This window comes from Rhinatrema bivittatum, chromosome 8 (assembly GCF_901001135.1).
Source record: "Rhinatrema bivittatum chromosome 8, aRhiBiv1.1, whole genome shotgun sequence".
In the NCBI taxonomy this organism is placed as follows: Eukaryota; Metazoa; Chordata; class Amphibia; order Gymnophiona; family Rhinatrematidae; genus Rhinatrema; species Rhinatrema bivittatum.
Window position 1 is genome coordinate 261,311,228 of NC_042622.1, and position 17,495 is coordinate 261,328,722.

The following is a 17,495-nucleotide window of genomic DNA, read 5'->3' on the forward strand; positions in this document are numbered from 1 at the left end:
AAAAGCAGGACATGAACTCTGCCCATTGGTTATAGCCATCAGGCTACCCTCTCTCTCTCCTCCATTCCTTGGTGGTCCTCCCCTTCCCACCCCCTTCACCATCATCTGCCAGTGAAGCATCCTTGCCTCAGGCTCCGTGTCGGAGAAACCAGTTCTGCTCCCCTGCAGAAATGCCCGCCCAGTAGCTAAACTTAGTAAAAGCTGGTTTGTCAGCCTGCGGGCTGGAAGGTTTTGGAGCGGCGTGGCCAATGGAGGAGTGCTGTAAGGGTGCTAAGGCTACCAGCTCTGTGTCAATGTGCTCACCTCTGCCACGCCCTCCCCGTCACCGGCCCTGCCCGTGCTGTGCTCTGACGACAGCGGGAGAGTTTCACGGGCCCTGCATTTGGGCTGAGAGTGCAAGGCTTGGGCTGCTCTGCCTGCCTCGGCGCTCTCTCTCTCTCTCCAGTGAGTTGAGTTGCCCCTAACCAGTGCCTCGGAGCTCTGGAGGGTTCCCTGACCTGTCCGGAGGGAGAGAATCATCCTGCCATACTAAAGGAGGGAAGATCAGGGCTACGATCCAACAGGTTTGTCTTTTGGAGCTTGAGATGCTTGTTGCTGTCTGATGCTGGCTGCTCAGCCCTTTTCTTTCTTGTTCCTTTCTCTTGGCTTGAATCGGTGTGAGCGCGATCCTCGTGTCCCTCTGCTAGCCAACCTATTCTGCCCCTTGTCATTATGCATCTAACACACGGGCCGATACAGTACAGTGTGCTCCGGTGGAGCGCACTGTTACCCCCGCGATTGGACGCACGTTTTGGACGCGCTAGCTTTACCCCTTATTCAGTAAGGGGTACTAGCGTGTTGCGGGCGCTGTTAGGTTCGGGGGGGGGGGGGGTTGGACGCACGTTTTGGACGTGCTATTCAGTAAGTAAAATGTGCAGCCAAGCCGCACATTTTACTTTTAGAAATTAGCGCCTACCCAAAGGTAGGCGTTAATTTCTGCTGGCGCCAGGGAAGTGCACAGAAAAACAGTAAAAACTGCTTTTCTGTGCACCCTCCGACTTAATATCATGGCGATATTAAGTCGGAGGACCCGAAAGTGACCAAAAGTAAAAATAAATTTGAAATAGGCCTGCGGGTCGAAAACTGGACGCTCAATTTTGCCGGCGTCCGGTTTCCGAACCCATGGCTGTCAGCGGGCTCGAGAACAGACGCCAGCAAAATTGAGCATCGGCTGTCAAACCCGCTGACAGCCACCGCACCTGTCCAAAAAGAGGCGCTAGGGACGCGCTGGTGTCCCTAGCGCCTCTTTTCACCGCCAGCCCTAATTAAAATAAATTAAAATACTGAATCGCGTGCACAGGAGAGTGGCCTGAGCGCGCGCTGGGAGAGCGGACGTTCGCCCGCTCTCCCGCGTTTTTACTGTATCGGCCCAACAGTGACATAGTAAATTTATAGTAGATGAAGACTAAAAAGGGCCATTCAGTCTGCCAGCAAGGTATTTAAGGTTATAACTTTCGCTATGTACAGGTTATCCCTCACTCACACTCTCTCACTCACACTCTCTCACTCACACACGCACACACACACAGTCTCATTGTTTGGAGTTATAACTGCTGCTCCATGCAGGTTACACCCTACAGAAATATTATCACAGGATACCCTAGCACTTCATTTATGTCCTCATGTCCCTAGAGATAATGTGTTTATCCCACTGCCTTTGAATTCTGTCACCATTTTTGTCTTTTCCGCGTCCTCGGGGAAGGCATTCCAGATACCTTTCACCCTTTCCATGAAAAGATATTTCTAGATGTGTAATTAGAATTTAAACTTGTAAATTTGTATAATGATCTGCTTTACCTGCTGGCGGACAGAAACCACCCACTATCAGGAAGTGTGTGTTTGAAAAATTCTCAATAAAAAAAAAAAAGATTTAAATATAAAAATATTTACTGATATTATTCCCAAGTCTTCTGTCCTAGAGTTCCATATCATCACCCCTAGTGCTACAGTTTTCTTTCCATTTAAAAAAGGTTAGTTTCTTCTGCATTTGTAATACTTGGGTCTTTCTCATATCCCCCTTTAACTCCTCTCTACGGAATATAACGTATTTAGTTATTTTATTTTAAAACATTTATTACTTGCCCTTCCTATGTTCCTGGTGGGGTACAATAAGGTGACAGTTAAAATTGTTACTGTAAAACTTCAAATTTGTTAGACAATAAAATACAAATTACCGTAGTATCGCTTTGCTGACAAAGAGTTTCGGACACTGGACGACACTGAGGATGAAAGAAGCCAGGGAGACTATATGTTGCTAGCCTGGTTCGAGAATGCTTTATTTGAATAGATATGTTTTAGGGCTTTTTTTAAAGAGATTTCTTTCTTGGAGGTTCCTCGATTCTTTTGGTAAGGTATTCCAGAGAAGCGGGCCTGCTGAAAAAAAACGCAAGTTCTCTTGTTTCGTCAAGATGGGCTATTTTTTGGGGGGAAGGAACATAGAGGAGGGTTTGATTTGAAGATCTTAATGATCGAGCAGGAGCGTGGATTTTTAATACGGATGAAATTCAGGGAGAGTGGATATTATGAATGGAAGTGTGTATGATCATGGCCAGTTTGTACTGGATACGGTATGGAATTGGGATCCAATGGAGAAATTCAAGTGCAGGGGGTGATATGCCAACGAGTTGGGATTCCTGTGAGGAGCCTGGCTGTATAATTTGTAGCGAAGACATGGTGTATGTTGGGAGGCCAATGAGAGAATTACCGTAGACAGTACTAGAAAATAAAAGTGATTGTAGAACAGAGCAAAAATCACCAGGGTCAAGGAGTGGTTTGAGATGACGAAGGAATCTTAATTTGTAACAGGAGGATTGAGTGACATTCTGATATGATCACGCATGGAAAGGGCAGGGTCAACGATGCCTCCAAGATCACGGACATTCTGCGAGAGAGTAATGGTCTGATTGTCAAAATGGAAGTCAGTTGGAGTATTTGGGATTGGGAAACGTGATAAGATGATTTCAGTTCTTGAAATGTTGAGAACTGGTTTATTTTGAATAGTTGTGAGGCAAGAAAGAAGAAATGATTCTGCCTGTGCCCATGTTTCTTTAAGGGGGGAAAAAAAGAACTGTACGTCGTCGGCGTAAAAGTTTTGTAATAGACCCCAAGGCTGTCTAGAACACGCCAAAAGGTATTAGGTAAATGTTGAACAGGGCCACTGAGAGTGCAGAAATCTGGGGGACACCAGAACAAAGGGCAACCCAAGAGGAGGAATAGGAATTGATATTAACTTGTTGGGCCCTCTTGGGGAGGTATGAGGTGAATAGAGTAACCCAAAAGGGTGCAGTCTGGAAAGAAGAATTTGGTGATCAACACTGTCAAACAGAGAAGAGATGTCAAGAAGACATAGGAGAAAATCTATACCCCAATCAAAACCCTGTCTCGCCGTGTGAATCTTGAAAGTAAAAGTAGTTCAGTGCTATGTTTTTACTAGTTATCTGTTTATCTGTTTTTTATTTGTTTACTGTAAATAAGCCAAGTTTAACTGTTTTAATGTAAAAAGCCCCGGCCAGACAAGCCCCGGGCGAGTTCCTGTTCTCTGTAAACCGGAATGATTTGTATCTTATGCAGGAATTTCGGTATAGAAAAATTAGAAATAAATAAATAAATGTTGCTTTCTAAAACCAAATTGGTATTGGTCGAGTATATTATTTGAGTCAAGAAAGTCACTAAGCTGGTGAAGAACTATTTCTAAAATTTTTGCCATGAACGGTAAAAAGAAATTGGCTGGTAACTAAAGAAGTGTTGGGTCTGTAGAGACTTTTTAAATTATAGGATGGACTGACGCCTGTTTCAAGAGTCAGAAAGGAAGCCATATTTTAGGGAAGAGTTGATGAAATTGGAGATGAAAAGGGCTGTATCAGAACTAAGCATTTTCAGGAGAGCTGGAGGAAGAATTCATATTGATAATATGGTATGGTGTCTGATTCAGAAACAGGTTCAAAGTGTTATTTAGGTCCTCAAGTCCCCATCTCGTATATCTTTGATTGCCTTTCTCTGGACTGCTTCCATCTTCTCTATTATTTTTCATATATGGCCCCCAGAACTGAATACTCCAGATGTGCAGGGTTATTATCACCTTTTTTTTTCTATAGCTTGTGCCTTTCCTTATGCACCCTAGCATGAGTCTGGCCCTAGTCTCTGCCTTGTCACACTGTTTTGCTACCTTCAGATCATCAGATACTATCACCCCGAGGTCTCTGTCCTGGTCCATGCACATCACTTCCAATCACATACAGCTTCTTTAGGTTTCAGCTTTCCAAATGCGTGACTTTGCCGAGCATTTGACCACTCTTCAAGCTTTCTTAGATCACTTTTCATTCTATCTACTGTCTTAGGGGTGACCACTCTATTGCAGACCTTAGTGTCATCTGCAAAAAAGACAAACTTTTTTTTTCTTCTCCTCCTCGGAAATATCACTCACAAAGATATTGAACAGAGCTGGCCCCAGGACCAATCCTTGAGGCACTCCACTGAACTCTCCTCGGAGTGAATTCCATTTATCATCCTCTGTCTGTCAACCAATTTCTAATCAGGTCCTCCACCATAGGGCACCCTACCTAACTCATTTTATCCACGAGTCACCTTCTTATGTGGGACAATTATCAAAAGCTTTTCCGAAATCCAAATAATCCATGTTCGGCACATGCTCTTGATTTAATTCTCTAATCTCCCAATTGAAAAAAAAAATCGATCTGATGTATTTGACACAATGTTCCTCTAGTGAAACCATGCTGCCTTGAATCCTGCAAACCACTGATAGTTCACTATCTCTCCCTTCAGCAGAGATTCTGTTAATTTTCCCATCCCCAAGGCAAAGCTAACTGGCCTATAGTTTCCAGTCTCCTCTGTTACCACTTTTTGTAAAGAGGGGACCACAGCTGCCTGCCTTCTGCCTTGTGGCACCACTCCTGTCTCCTTCAGCTTCTTTAGTATCCTAGCATGCATCTCATCCAGCCCCGTGGTATTGCTCACTTTCAGTTTTGCTAGTCCACATAAATACTTTTGTCCTTAAATAATGTAGATTTACTTCATTCCCATCCATACCCTGGCCAACCAGCAGCAGTCCTTTCCTAAGGTAATTTTCAGTGAATTCTAAGATATGATGACCATCTCTTCTGGGACAGGCTGGACCAGGCTTGGTGTTTGTTTTTCTCCCATTGCATCTGGAACTTATAGTCCTACTGTTCTCGGAGGAATTGGCGCTACAAGACTCAGCATGCAATAGTTTTAACCCTATGTTTGGCTTAGTTTGTCCTTGATGCTATGGTGCTTTTTGTTCACCTTGCTGAAAGTGGAATGTTCACTGCGCCAACCGCTAGTGGTCTGGCATGAGGCTGCAGGGGCTACAAAGCTTTTCTACTGGCTAGTAGTACTCACTATCTTGTCACTTTTTTCTCTTTCAGATGAACCTGTGATTGCTGGCTCTGAGGGTGTGGCCCATTCGCTGTGCCTCATCCCAGTTGCCGAGATGGACCCCGAGATCTCTATCATGTTCCAGTGTCCGTTTCAGGCGGGCTTCACGGAGGACATGGTGCGAGCGGAGATCTCCCCCCGCTACAACCGCCGCATCCTGCCAGAGTACGAGCCTCAGATCGCTGCAGTCTGGGAGGCCTGCCGCCACAGCAAGCCCTGGCTCTTTAACGGCTCCAAGTTCCGCATTCACTCGGCGGCAATGGAGAGGGGTGTGCTGATCTTCCGCCTTGGGCTGACCTGCTACCGAGACTTCATTGGGACCAACTGGTCCAGCCAAGCGGCCTACCTGCAGCAGCGGGGGCAGGCAGACTTCGAGGATAGCCAGGCCTACCTGGCCGAGCCCCTGGGGGTGGGAGCCATGCTGCACACCGCTGATGACTACTTTGTCTTCCTGCGTCGGAGCCTGCATGTTGGTGAGGCCGCCGGGCTCATAGACATCCCGGGCGGCCACCCCGAGCCCAAGGTTTGTAGTCTGGTGTGGCTGCAGCGTTCCTGGAGGAAGGAGAGAACTACTACATCCTCTTTCTCCAAGACGCACTGCAATATCTGTTTTGCTCCTTTTAAACTGATCGGCTCCTGAAGGTAAAACAAAAAAAAAAAAAGAATGGCTAGTCTCAAAAACACGGAAGTATCTTGTATAATAAGAGTGCTTCCTGGGTGGTGTTCAGTCTGGGCCTGATGAGCCTTACTTCATGCAGCGTGCTGAATTTCATACGTTTGGCATACTGTAAGTGTGGTTTTTTTTTCTGTTCTTCTTAGTTTTTGTTAATGTTCCAAGTTTGTTTAAATATTGTTTGTCACTTAGTACAAAAGACTCACTAGAAGCAGCTTATAAGAATTTTAAATAAATAAATGCTCTTGGGGTCCCCCACACTGTAGAAAAGCTGTCTGATGTTCAGCACGTGCTCAGCCACCTCAGCTAGGGGGGAGGGGGTGGAAATTCCAGCTCCTGCTTTCAGGATCTGACTTCGACATAGGTCTGTTCACACATGTGCCTGTCAGGGAAGGTGACCTGAAGCAGACCCTTTCCCCCCCCCCCCCCTCCTGTGTGTTTTCAGGCAGTGGCTCAAGGTGTCCCAGAGGAATCCATCAACCCCGAGGACCTCTCGGAAGACCTAGTGGTGCAAGAGCTTTTCTCCTCTATTCTGATGGAGATCCGAGATGAGGTAAGGTGGAAGGGGACGGCACAGAGCATACCATGCTGAGGATGATGGGGGGGGCAGGTGCTATTTATTTATTTGTTTTATATACTGTCAATCTGAAACAATCTTAACAGTGTACACAATTATATAAAAACCTATATAATACAATAAAACAAATTTTGAAAATTAATCAATATAAAACATAATTATTTGCTACATGATAAAATTAAATTCAAATAAAACACAAAAATTATAACTAATATGATAAAATTATAGATTTAAACTTAAGAAATAAAATAAAACCAATAAATTAAAATAAAAACATAATTAAAAAAAAACATAAAACACACCTAAGCCAGATGTTATAGCTTTAAAAGGAACAAAACAGCCAGAATAAGGGATTATTGCTCGCATGGTCATATTGATTTTTTTTACTCTGCAGTCAGCTCATATGCATTTTTAAATAATAAAGTTTTCAGCTGTTATGTCTGCACTGTGCATGCTCTTGGTGAGCCGTGAATGGCTCCATGAGAAAAGATTCATTATGCTGTATAAACTTTCCCCCTTGCCACTATCTCATTCCGAGGGCTGCGACCCTCCTTCACTCTTCCTGGTGATCAGGCAGCCATGAGGTGTTAAAGGTCCATATTGCAGGGAGGCTGCTGCCATTAAAAAGCCCATAGACGTGAATAGGACTGTTTGGTTGGAGGGTCAGAGCGTAAGAACCTGTTTCCCCTGGTCCCGGCGGTGATGCGGGCCCTGCTGACCTGCGCCTCTCTCCACTGCAGGTGAATCTTCCCCTCCCGACCCTCAGCCAGCCAGTGCTCCTGGGCCTTGCTCGGAACACCACCAGCGCTGGCAGGGCCAGTGCAGAGTTCTACGTTAGGTAAGGCCGTTCTTTCTGTGGGGGTGAGAGGGAGGCGGTGCCGCCTTGAGGACAAGTTGTTGGGCTCTGCTATAGCCGCATTCTCTGAGCATGGGATCTTTGCTTTGGGTGACTCGAGGAGCACCTCTGCCCCTTTTCCCACCCTCAGTCTGCCCCACCAGTAGTAGATGCATCTGTTACCATTGGCTTTCGGGGGGGGACCCGCTGTCTGCTGCTGGGGATAAGGGCCCATGAGTTTTATTTATGCCCACCAGATGCAGCCTTACTGCGGAGCAGGTGAGAGAGTTCTACCTCACTGGGGGTCCCGAGGCCGAAGAATCTACCAGCATAGTCCTCATGAAGCGCCAGGTGAGGAATACCTGGGTCATTCCTGGGCAGCAGCAGTGCCTTTTGCTCCTCTGTCTCTGTCTGCAGATCCATCATAGCTTTTTTTTTTTTCTTCTTGTCTCTCTCATCTACCCTCCCTCCCCTCAACGGGTGCTTTCTCCAGGAGCTCCTGAACCTGGAAGAGAACGGGGAAGTCTGGAAGGAGCTATGCCCTTCGGCAAAAGGCGGCATCAAGCTCTTCCTGTTGGTGCGGGTAGGTTGCAGCTGATGGGCTTCCTCCTCTCTGAACTGCTGCTGCCATCTCCTCCTGTGGGACAACGGGGATAGATATTTTTTTTTTTTTATGTGTGCAAAGGACAAACGGACACTAAGCTGCCAACCAGCTTCCAGGCATGACTCGGGAAGGAGAGAGATTCCTGAAGAGGGGGAAGAGAGATTTCCTTTGCTGTGACAATGGCATGCCCTGTAGAAGAGAGAGGAGCGAGGGCGCACACAAGTGTAGAAATCAGAAGATACATGCTGCAAAGTGTGGCCCTTGGTGTTTCTCCGGTGATGTGTGTGTGTACAGAGAAGGGAGGGGCAGGATTGGGTTTGGATGCACACACATGGGGGTTGGGGTGTATATATATGCACAAGGTGGGCAAGGCAGCAGCGGGGGTTGGATGTGCACACAGAGCAGTGGAGTTCGGGGTACATGCAGTCAGTTAAAGAGCTGGGTTGCAGATGGGAGGGAGAAGGGAAGGTTACTGCACACAGAGTGCAGTGGTGGCTTAGGAGGTATGAGTGCCAAATGGATTGGGGAGCAGGGGAGAGGATTAGATTATAGATGGTTTAGGTTTTTAGATAGAGCTGGTTCTCTGTATTGTTTACAACTCTGTCTTTTGACTCTGTCTTTTCTGAGCTCGTTTATCAGTTACATGCCTTGGTAAATTATTCTAATAAACTCTTTTATGTGGTTTGTTTTTTTTTTTGTTTTTTTTTTAATTCTTTGAAAGCTGGATTTGTCTGTGTTTTTCTTTGTCTCCTGCTGGCTGCTCACAAATCCAAATCCCTTGGCAGTCAAAACCCCCGGTTGCCCTCTCTCACTACTTTGAATCATAAATACTCCACCTGCCCCTCCACCAAGTCACCAGAGATGATGCGAGTGACTGCAGACCAGCAGTCTGGTGGGAGTTATTGTTAAGAACATAATTACTGCCAGCATGGATTTAGCTTAGGGAGGTTGTGCCTTACCAGCCTATCAGAATTCTTCGGAGGTGTGAATAATTACATGGATAAAGGTGAGCCATTCAATACAGTATATTTTGGATTTTCAGAAAGCATTTGATAAGTTCCTTGTGAGAGAATCTGGGAAAACAAAAGTCATGGGATAGGGGGTGATGTTTTACCTTGGATTGGTATTTGGTAAAAAAAAGATTAGAAATGGAGTTAGGACTAAATGGTCCATTTTCCCAATGGGTAAATAGTGGCATGCCCCAGGGATCTGTGCTGGCATCAGTGACTAACAGGTTCACGATTTAACTTCTGTCCTTCCCTCTACTGGCTAACATGCACAAGACTTTGCACGTTTACCTGTTCCGCTGCTAAAATATGGGACAAGATACCTTTAGCACTATGTTTGGAAACGTTACCTTGTGGGGGGAAAAAAAGTCAAAGCTTGACTGTTTAGCCAGCCCTTCCCCTAGACTCCACAGCAGAGATGTATCCTCCAGTACCCACACACTGGAAGTCTCCCTGACTGCGAATTCCACAAGGTTTCTCCACTTCTTATCTGCCGGGTGTTTTAACTTACTTGCTGTATATGCATTTTCCTACCTAATGTACCCCATTTCATATCTATTTATTTTGCAGTCTACCTAATATTTGTATATCATGTCTGTACCCACTACTTATGTACTCCACGCCTTTTACTTTATGTAATCTGCCTCTGGTCTACCTTTTAGGAAAGAAAAATATCAAATGCTTATAAAGAAATAAATCTGGAAGAGGGAGCAATGGATGAATTGGTCGGATATACAGATGACATACAAAATATTTAAAGTAGTTAAAATCCAAGCAGAAGGATGAAAGTGATTCTCCTGGGACAAGCAGGATGTTGGTCCTCACACATGGGTGACATCATCAGATGGAGCCTGGCACGGAAAGCTTATGTCATAGTTTCCAGAAGTTTGACTGGGTACACTTCAGTCTTTTTTTTTCCCCCCACAGAGCTTTCTACTGAGCTCATGTTCTTATTGTTTAAAAAAAAAAAAAGTTTTGTAAAACTTTACCGATTTTTTGTTTTCGTATTTTTCCTGTGTGCGGGTCCCTCTCTGTTCCCCTGTGTCTTAGGTTTTTTGGCGGTTCGGTAAGTTTCCTTTTGCTTCCGTTCCCCCTGTGGTGGCGGTGTGTCTGCCGCCTCCGTTGTCATTTTTCACCCCTTCAGTTTGAATAGTCATGGCCTTGTCTGATTTTCATCTGTGCCCTCAGTGCCCAAGGACTGTCCATTATGGACCTGCATGATGTGTGCATCCTCTGCCTGAGGGCATTGCATGACGTCCACAGGTACCGCCTGTGCGACCAAATGACCCTAAAGGGACGTCGTGATCGCCTCTAAAGATGGAGAAGCTTTTCGTGGTTAGAGAGTCAGAGCCAGCGGCATTGACGCCAAAGGCCCATGGAGCTGCACCAATAGACACTGAGCCGTTGACATCGGCAGGACCATCCGCTCCGTTGATGCCGCCAGTGGGTAGGGGCGCTGGGGACCGGCCCCTGTTGGTTTTTTCCAGGTTGAGGACATTGGGTTCGTCGTCTTTGACCTTGGCACCGGGGAAACACTGGGCTGAGCACTGAGGAAAGCCAAGGAAGCATCGGCACTGGTCGCCTTCTATGCACTGTGTCAGGCTCAGGTCAGTGCTGGCGCTTGCTGTGATGCCCCCGAAGCAACCCCGTGGCAAGGAGTGCCTATTCTCCATCAATGGCAAGGGTCCACAGTGGTCTCCACCAGTCTTGGTGTCAGTCGCCAGTCCACCTCAGGGCTCCGAGGAGGACCTAGCCACCCTTCCTGCCTCCCGGACCATTTTGGCATCAGCAACATTTGAGGAGGAGTTGGAGCCCAGAGTCCAGCTAGCAGTGAATTGGGTCCTGTGGATATCGAACCAGTGGCACCGACAGTACTGGTGCCCACATTCTCCCTGTTGGAACCACTACTGGAGGGTTTTGATGTGCTCATCGGGGTGTTACCGACTTAGCTGAGGCCGGTTCCCGGGGGGGCATCGATGCCTGCCGGGGTACCGATGCGCCTCCTGCCCGATGCGGTGCTCATCGCTGGTTCCTTCAAGGAGGAAGCTTTGTCGAGGCCAGCCGGTGCTGACACTATGGCCTGAAGCCCCCCGTCCAGCTTTGTCAGGACTGGCACTGGTGCCACCAGTGCCCAGGCCTCTGGACAAAGGCTAAGCACCCAGGACCCTGTCCCCTGTGGATTTCAGTGATGATGAGGCTTTGTATGACCCCTTGAGGAAGGACACTGTAGAATCCTCAGAGGACTTAGAGGGTCTCCTCTCAAAACAGTCTCCTGAAGAGCAGAGGAGGTCTCCTGAGGACCTGACCTTCACAGGTTATGTTTGGGCGATGGTGGAGGCCATCCCGTTTCAGTTGATGATGGAGGACGATGCCAGGCACCAGATGCTGGAAATCTTCCAGTTTGTGGAGGCTCCTAAAGCGATTGCCCCGATCCCAGTGCATGAAATCTTTAGGGAGTTGCTGCTGAGTATTTGGGAGCACCCTCTCATGATACCTCCTGTAAATAGGAAGGCAGACCGGGTTTACCTTGTCTAACAGGCTACTGGATTCAAAAAGCACCAGCTGGCACATCAATCAGGCGGGGTGGAATCCGCTCTCAAGAAGGCCAGATGCTCTCGTACCCATGCCTCGGCACCCTCAGGAAAGGATCGCAGAGCACTGGACGCTCTTGGGAGGAAGGTTTTTAAGGGGGCAATGCTTCCTACCAGCTCTGTATGAGCCAGTACTCTTGCAACCTCTGGAAGCAGGTACAGGAGGCAGCCAAGCAACTGCCTCAACAGCAAGACACCTTTCGGCTGCTGGTGCGTCAGGGCTTGGAGTGCGGGGAAAACACGAGGTGCGTTCCACCTACATTGTTTTTGAGATGGTAGCTGGAGTCGGCACCCGTGGAATGGCATAGCTGCAGCCTCGGATCTCCAACCGGAGGGACAGGAAAGAATCTTTTCAGAGACAAGGTGAGGGACACGGTGGCCCAGTTGCAGGGTTACCATGAGACCCTCCAACCTCTCTCTGCTGGCACTTCGGACCTGCTCTTAGCCAGGAGGTCTGCGAGACTAGGTCAGAGGAGGTCTTTCTGCCGCCAGAGGAAGTACTGTCCTCTGGGCCCCTCACACCCGTTCGCAAAGGGTGAGCTCCCGCGGCCGTCCCAGGCAGCAGCGAGCTCCCAAGCCCCAACCGGCACCCCAGCCAAATCCCGGGACGGGGTTTTGACTGGATCGTAGGGAGAATTAAGCCAACCACCTGTACCCGAGATGCTGGATTCCCCAGTAGGAGGCAGGCTACGGTTCTTCGTGAATCTGTGGCCCAGTGTAACCTCAGACCAGTGGGTTTTGTCCATCATCCGTCAAGGATACCGATTTAATTCTATTGGGTGTCCTGCCAAATTCTCCTCTATGCCCGTTTTGGGGGCCACTAGTGCAGCAGGAGGTACTGATGAAGGAGCTCTCTGCCCTCTTAACAGCCGGAGCGGTTGAGCTTGTCCCACCAAGGCACATGGGATAGGGATTCCAAAGAGAACAGGGGGGGCTCCATCCCATCCTAGACCTGAGGGCCTTGAGAAAGTTTCCAAAAAGAGAAAAGTTCAATATGGTCCCCTGGGCACCCTGATTTTCCTCCTGTAAACAGGGGACTGGTTATGCTCCCTTAATTTAAAGGACACGTACACCCACATCAAGACCTTCCAAGGTCACAGGAAGTATCTCAGATTTGTGGTGGGCAAACAGCACTTCCAGTGTAGAGTGTTGCGGTTAGGGCTAGGGTCGGCCCCACCTGTCTTTACAAAGTGCCTAGCCGTGATGGGGGTGCACCTCTGCAAACTGGGAGTGCATGTTTTCCCCTATCTGGACAATTAGCTGGTTAACAGCACCTCTCAGGTGCCTGCAGATCGGTCCTTGCACTTGACCATCCAGGTGTTGGAGTCACTAGGGTTCATCATCAACTACCCGAAGTCCCATCTCAGCCAGTCACCTCAATTGGACATCATAGGAACCCTGCTAGACACAGCTCAGGCAAAAGCCTTTCTGACGCGCTCCAGGGTGTTCATGTTGGCGTCCATAGCAGAGGTGAGTCAACAGAGCCAGCAGGTACCAGCTCAGCACAAGAGGAGGCTGTTGGGCCACATGGCAGTAACTGTCCAAATTACTTCCTTGACACATTTACACTTGTGCAGAGCCCAATGGACCTTGAGGTTGCAGTGGCATCAGGCCACCCAGGACCTCTAAGCTCGCATCCGCACCAGTCTATCTCTCCGGGACTCCTTGTCCTGGGGGTGAGTTCTTTCGAATTTGGAATAGAGAATATCTTTCTAAATTCCCCCTACCCAAATCGTCCTTACCAGGGATGCATCCACCTTGGAGTGGGGTACTTATGTAGATGGACTCTGCACTTAGGGTCTGTGGTCCACCCAGGAAGTACAATGTCAAATCAACTTCCTGGAGCTCCCAGGCGATCAGATATGTTCTATGGGCTTTCAGAGATCGGCTGTCCAATAAAGGTGTCCTGATCCAGACAGACAACCAAGTAGCAATGTGGTATATCAACAAGCAGGAAGGCACAGGGTCATACCTCCTGTGTCAGGAAGTAGTCCAGATCTGGTCCTGGGCTTTGTACCATGAGATGGTGCTCCGGCCTATGTATCTGGCTGGAATGGAGAATGGAATAGCAGACAGACTGATTTGAGCCTTCAGACCCCACAAGTGGTCGCTGGACCAGGGGTTGGCAAATCTGATCTTCCGCCTCTGGAGGAACCTAGATGTGGACTTATACGCATCCCCCTGCAACAGGAAGGTGACTCAGTTCTGCTCCATGTAAAAGTCAGACGGCAAACCATCCTTGGACACTTTTGCTCGCCATTAAGACAAGAGTGTATATGTGTATCCTCCACTTCCTCTAGTAACGAAGTCTCTCCTGCAGCTTCGAGAGGAGCAAGGGACTATGATCCTCATAGCCCCTCATTGGCCGAGACAGTCTGGTTTCTACTCTTTGGGGAGTTGTTCCTCCAGAAACCGATCAGTCTGGGGATTTCCTGAGATCTCATCACACAGGATCAAGGCAGGCTGCGGCATCCCCACCTCCAGGCCCTGTCACTCACAGCCTAGATGTTGAGAGACTGATTCTGCAGCCACTGGATCTTTCGAAGATGTTCTCAGGTCCTCATAGCTTCTACAAAACCTTCCACTAGAAAGTCCTATAGCCTGAAGTGGAGGAGGTTTATGATGTGGTATGAGCAAAAGGTCCTAGATCCTTTCTCCTGCCCCACACAAAAACTGCTTGACTACCTTCTGCACCTATCAGAGACTGGCCTAAAAACCAACTCCATTAGAGTTCATCTAAGTGCAATTGAAGCATACCACCAAGGTGTAGATGGTACGCCCATCTCTGTGCAGCCTATAATTGTACACTTCAGGTGGGGCCTGTTTCAGTTGAAGCCTCCCCCAAGGCCTCCTGCTGTGTCTTGGGACCTCAAAGTGGTGCTTGCTCAGCTGATGAAAGCTCCTTTTGAGCTGCCGTGCACCTGTGACCTGAAGTACCTTAGCTGGAAGGTCATATTTTTGGCAGTGGTCAGTTCAGCGTGCAGGGTCAGCGAACTCCAGGCTTTAGTGACTTTTCCACCTTAAACCAAGTTTTATCAGGACAGGGTGCTCTTGTGCACGCACCCTAAGTTCCTGCCTAAGGTGGTGACGGATTTCCATCATAGCCAATCATCCTGCAAACATTTTCCCCCAGGCCCCATTTGCACCAAAGTGAATGAGCACTGCACAGTTTGAATTGCAAGAGAGCCTTAACCTTCTACCTGGAGCAGACAGAAGCCCCTAGACAGTTCACCCAACTTTTCATTTCTTTTGAGAGGAATAGATTGGGAGTTGCCGTTGCCAAACATACACTATCCAATTGGCTAGTAGATTGCATCTCCTTCTGTTATGCCCAGGCAGGACTGCATCTTGGGGGTGATGTCAAGGCTCATTCTGTCAGAGCCATAGCAACATCGGTAGCCCACGTGCAAGCAGTTCCCTGGGTGGAGATCTGCAAGGCTGCGACGTGGAGTTCTCTCCGTACGTTCACATCACACTACTGTCTGGATAGGAATGGCCGACATGACACTAGGTTCAGCCAATCTGTCCTCTGCAATCTCTTTGAGGTGTAGAACCCAATGATCCCTACCTAGGGCCCATTGTTTGGGTTCAGGCTGTCTCCCCCTCTGTTACCAACAGCACTGTTGTGTTCCTTGGCACCTGGTTGGTATCTGTTGGTCCCCTTTTGGGTTGGAGAGCAGCCTGGAGCTAGAGCTTCACCTATGTATGAGGACTACCATCTTGCTTGGCCTAGTAGAAAGCAGAGTTGCTTACAGGCGTTGCTTACAGGAGTTCTCCAAGCATAGCAGGATGTTAGTCCTCACAACCCGCCCGCCACCCCGCAGAGTTGCGTTTCTCCTATTTTATTTTTATCATAATTCTATGTTACGAGACTGAAGAGGGACCCCATGTGGACATGTGGTATAGGGCATAGTGGGCATGCTCAGTGTACCCAGTCAAAGTTCTGGAAACGTTGACAGGTTTTCTGTGCTGGACTCCATCTGCTGCTATCACCCATGTATGAGAACTAACATCCTGCTGTCCTAGAACACCTGTTACAAGTAAGCAACTCTGCTTTATTGTCTATAAGAAACAATGCTGATGTGTTTGATTTTCGAATAAAGAAACAATTACAAAAAAAACACAAGCAGACTGAGGAACGGCAGAAGGATCTTGCAAAAGCAGGGAATTGGGCATCTAAATGGCTTATGAAATTTAATGTGGATGCAAAGTGATGCGAATAGGATTATTTTTTCCATAAGAATAGGTATACAATGTTGGGTTCCATAGTAGGAGTAACCACCTAAGAAAAGGAATCATAATGGATAATACGTTGGAATCCTCAGTTCAGTTTGTGCAACAGTGGCCAAAAGAAGGGAAATAGAACGTTATTCATAGTTTTGTTCTCCATTCTTATCACAATGCCTTTGTATAGATCTATGACAATGGTTCCCAACCCTATCCTGGGGACCCCCACCCAACCAGTCATGTTTTCAGGATATCCACAATGAATATGCATGAGAGAACATTTGCATGTTATGGAGGCAGTGCATGCAAATGTTCTCTCATGCATATTCATTGTGGATATCCTGAAAATGTGACTGGCTGGGGGGTCCCCCAGGACAGGGTTGACTACACCCTAGAGCAGTGGGGACTCCCAGCCAGTCAGGTTTTCAGGATATCTGCAATGAATATGCATGAATTAGATTTGCATGCACTGGACTGGGAGTCCCCAGGCCCAGTTTAGGAAATACTGCACTACACTAGTGGCTGCAGTCCTGGCTACCCAATCTCAAGAAAGATATAGCAGAACTAGGAAAAGTACAGAGAAAGGCAACAACAGTGAGAAAGGGGATGGAACGGCTGCTTATAATGTTTTATTTATAGAAACACACACATGACAGAAAAACAATACAAAAGCATGACCATGCATGGGCCAGAGACACAAGGATTGTGAAAACCACTCTTAGAGCAGTGGTTCTCAACCTTTTTTTCTATCGGGACACACCTGAGAGATGATGCTCACATGCGTGACAACTGAACACATGATCATCATGGGACTAAATATAAACATGCTAGCCGTTAAGCCCGTTAAAACGGGCGAGATTCCATTGGTCAAACCGGCACGGTCTCCACAACTTCCCTTTTCCTTCCATCCCCTCTCACCTCATCTACAACCCCCTCCCTCTCCCAGCCCTCCTCCACTCTTTTTTTTTTCTCTTCTCCAGAACTTCTTACCCTTCTCACTTGTTCAGTCATATCCTCTTCACTTTTCCTTCCCCTTCTCCCCTCTCCCTCAGCCCTCCTCCACTCCCTCTTTTTCTCTACTCCACTTTACCCTTCCCATTTACTCACATCCTCTTCCTTCCATCCCTTCTCATCTTCCCTTTCCTTCCCCTCTCACCTCATCCACAACCCCTTCCCTCTCCCTCAGCCCTCCTCCACTCCCTCTTCTTCTCTTATCCGGGACGCGCATCTCACCACCGGGGGTCTCCCTCGCGTGCCTCTCCACCGGGCTCGTTGCTGGCCCTCCTAACGCTCGGTGATGAGGCGCGAGAGACTCCCAGAGACCTCCCATGAATGAGGCTTATACTCATTCACGCCGCATGCACAAAAAAAAAAGTGTGCATCTCACATGCACATTTTGCTCTCTGATATTAACGCCTCCCTGGAGCAGGCGTTAAGAGCTGAGCGCAGGTAAAAGAAGTACAGAAAAGCAGAAAAAACTGCTTTTCTGTACTTCTTTTCTTAAGTGAAAAAAAACCTCAGCAGACC

At 47.9% G+C, this 17,495-nt stretch overlaps 1 protein-coding gene across 6 annotated transcripts in view; it reads left to right on the forward strand.

The window, feature by feature from the left end:
- The window catches only part of NUDT22 (nudix hydrolase 22), a 32,399-nt gene extending 22,325 nt beyond the window's left edge, over window positions 1-10,074 (forward strand). The window contains exons 2-7 of one of the 6 annotated variants that reach the window (XM_029614770.1): window positions 5,445-5,977; window positions 6,573-6,680; window positions 7,445-7,542; window positions 7,797-7,890; window positions 8,033-8,122; window positions 9,813-10,070. In XM_029614770.1, coding sequence (XP_029470630.1) covers window positions 5,510-5,977; window positions 6,573-6,680; window positions 7,445-7,542; window positions 7,797-7,890; window positions 8,033-8,122; window positions 9,813-9,908 — 954 coding nt within the window. In that variant the 5' untranslated portion in view covers window positions 5,445-5,509 and the 3' untranslated portion in view covers window positions 9,909-10,070. Of the gene's footprint in view, window positions 1-5,444; window positions 5,978-6,572; window positions 6,681-7,444; window positions 7,543-7,796; window positions 7,891-8,032; window positions 8,828-9,812 lie in introns of those variants that run through there. The other 5 variants (XM_029614771.1, XM_029614772.1, XM_029614775.1 and 2 more) reach the window with 5 other exon arrangements.
- The last annotated feature ends 7,421 nt before the right edge of the window (window positions 10,075-17,495 follow it).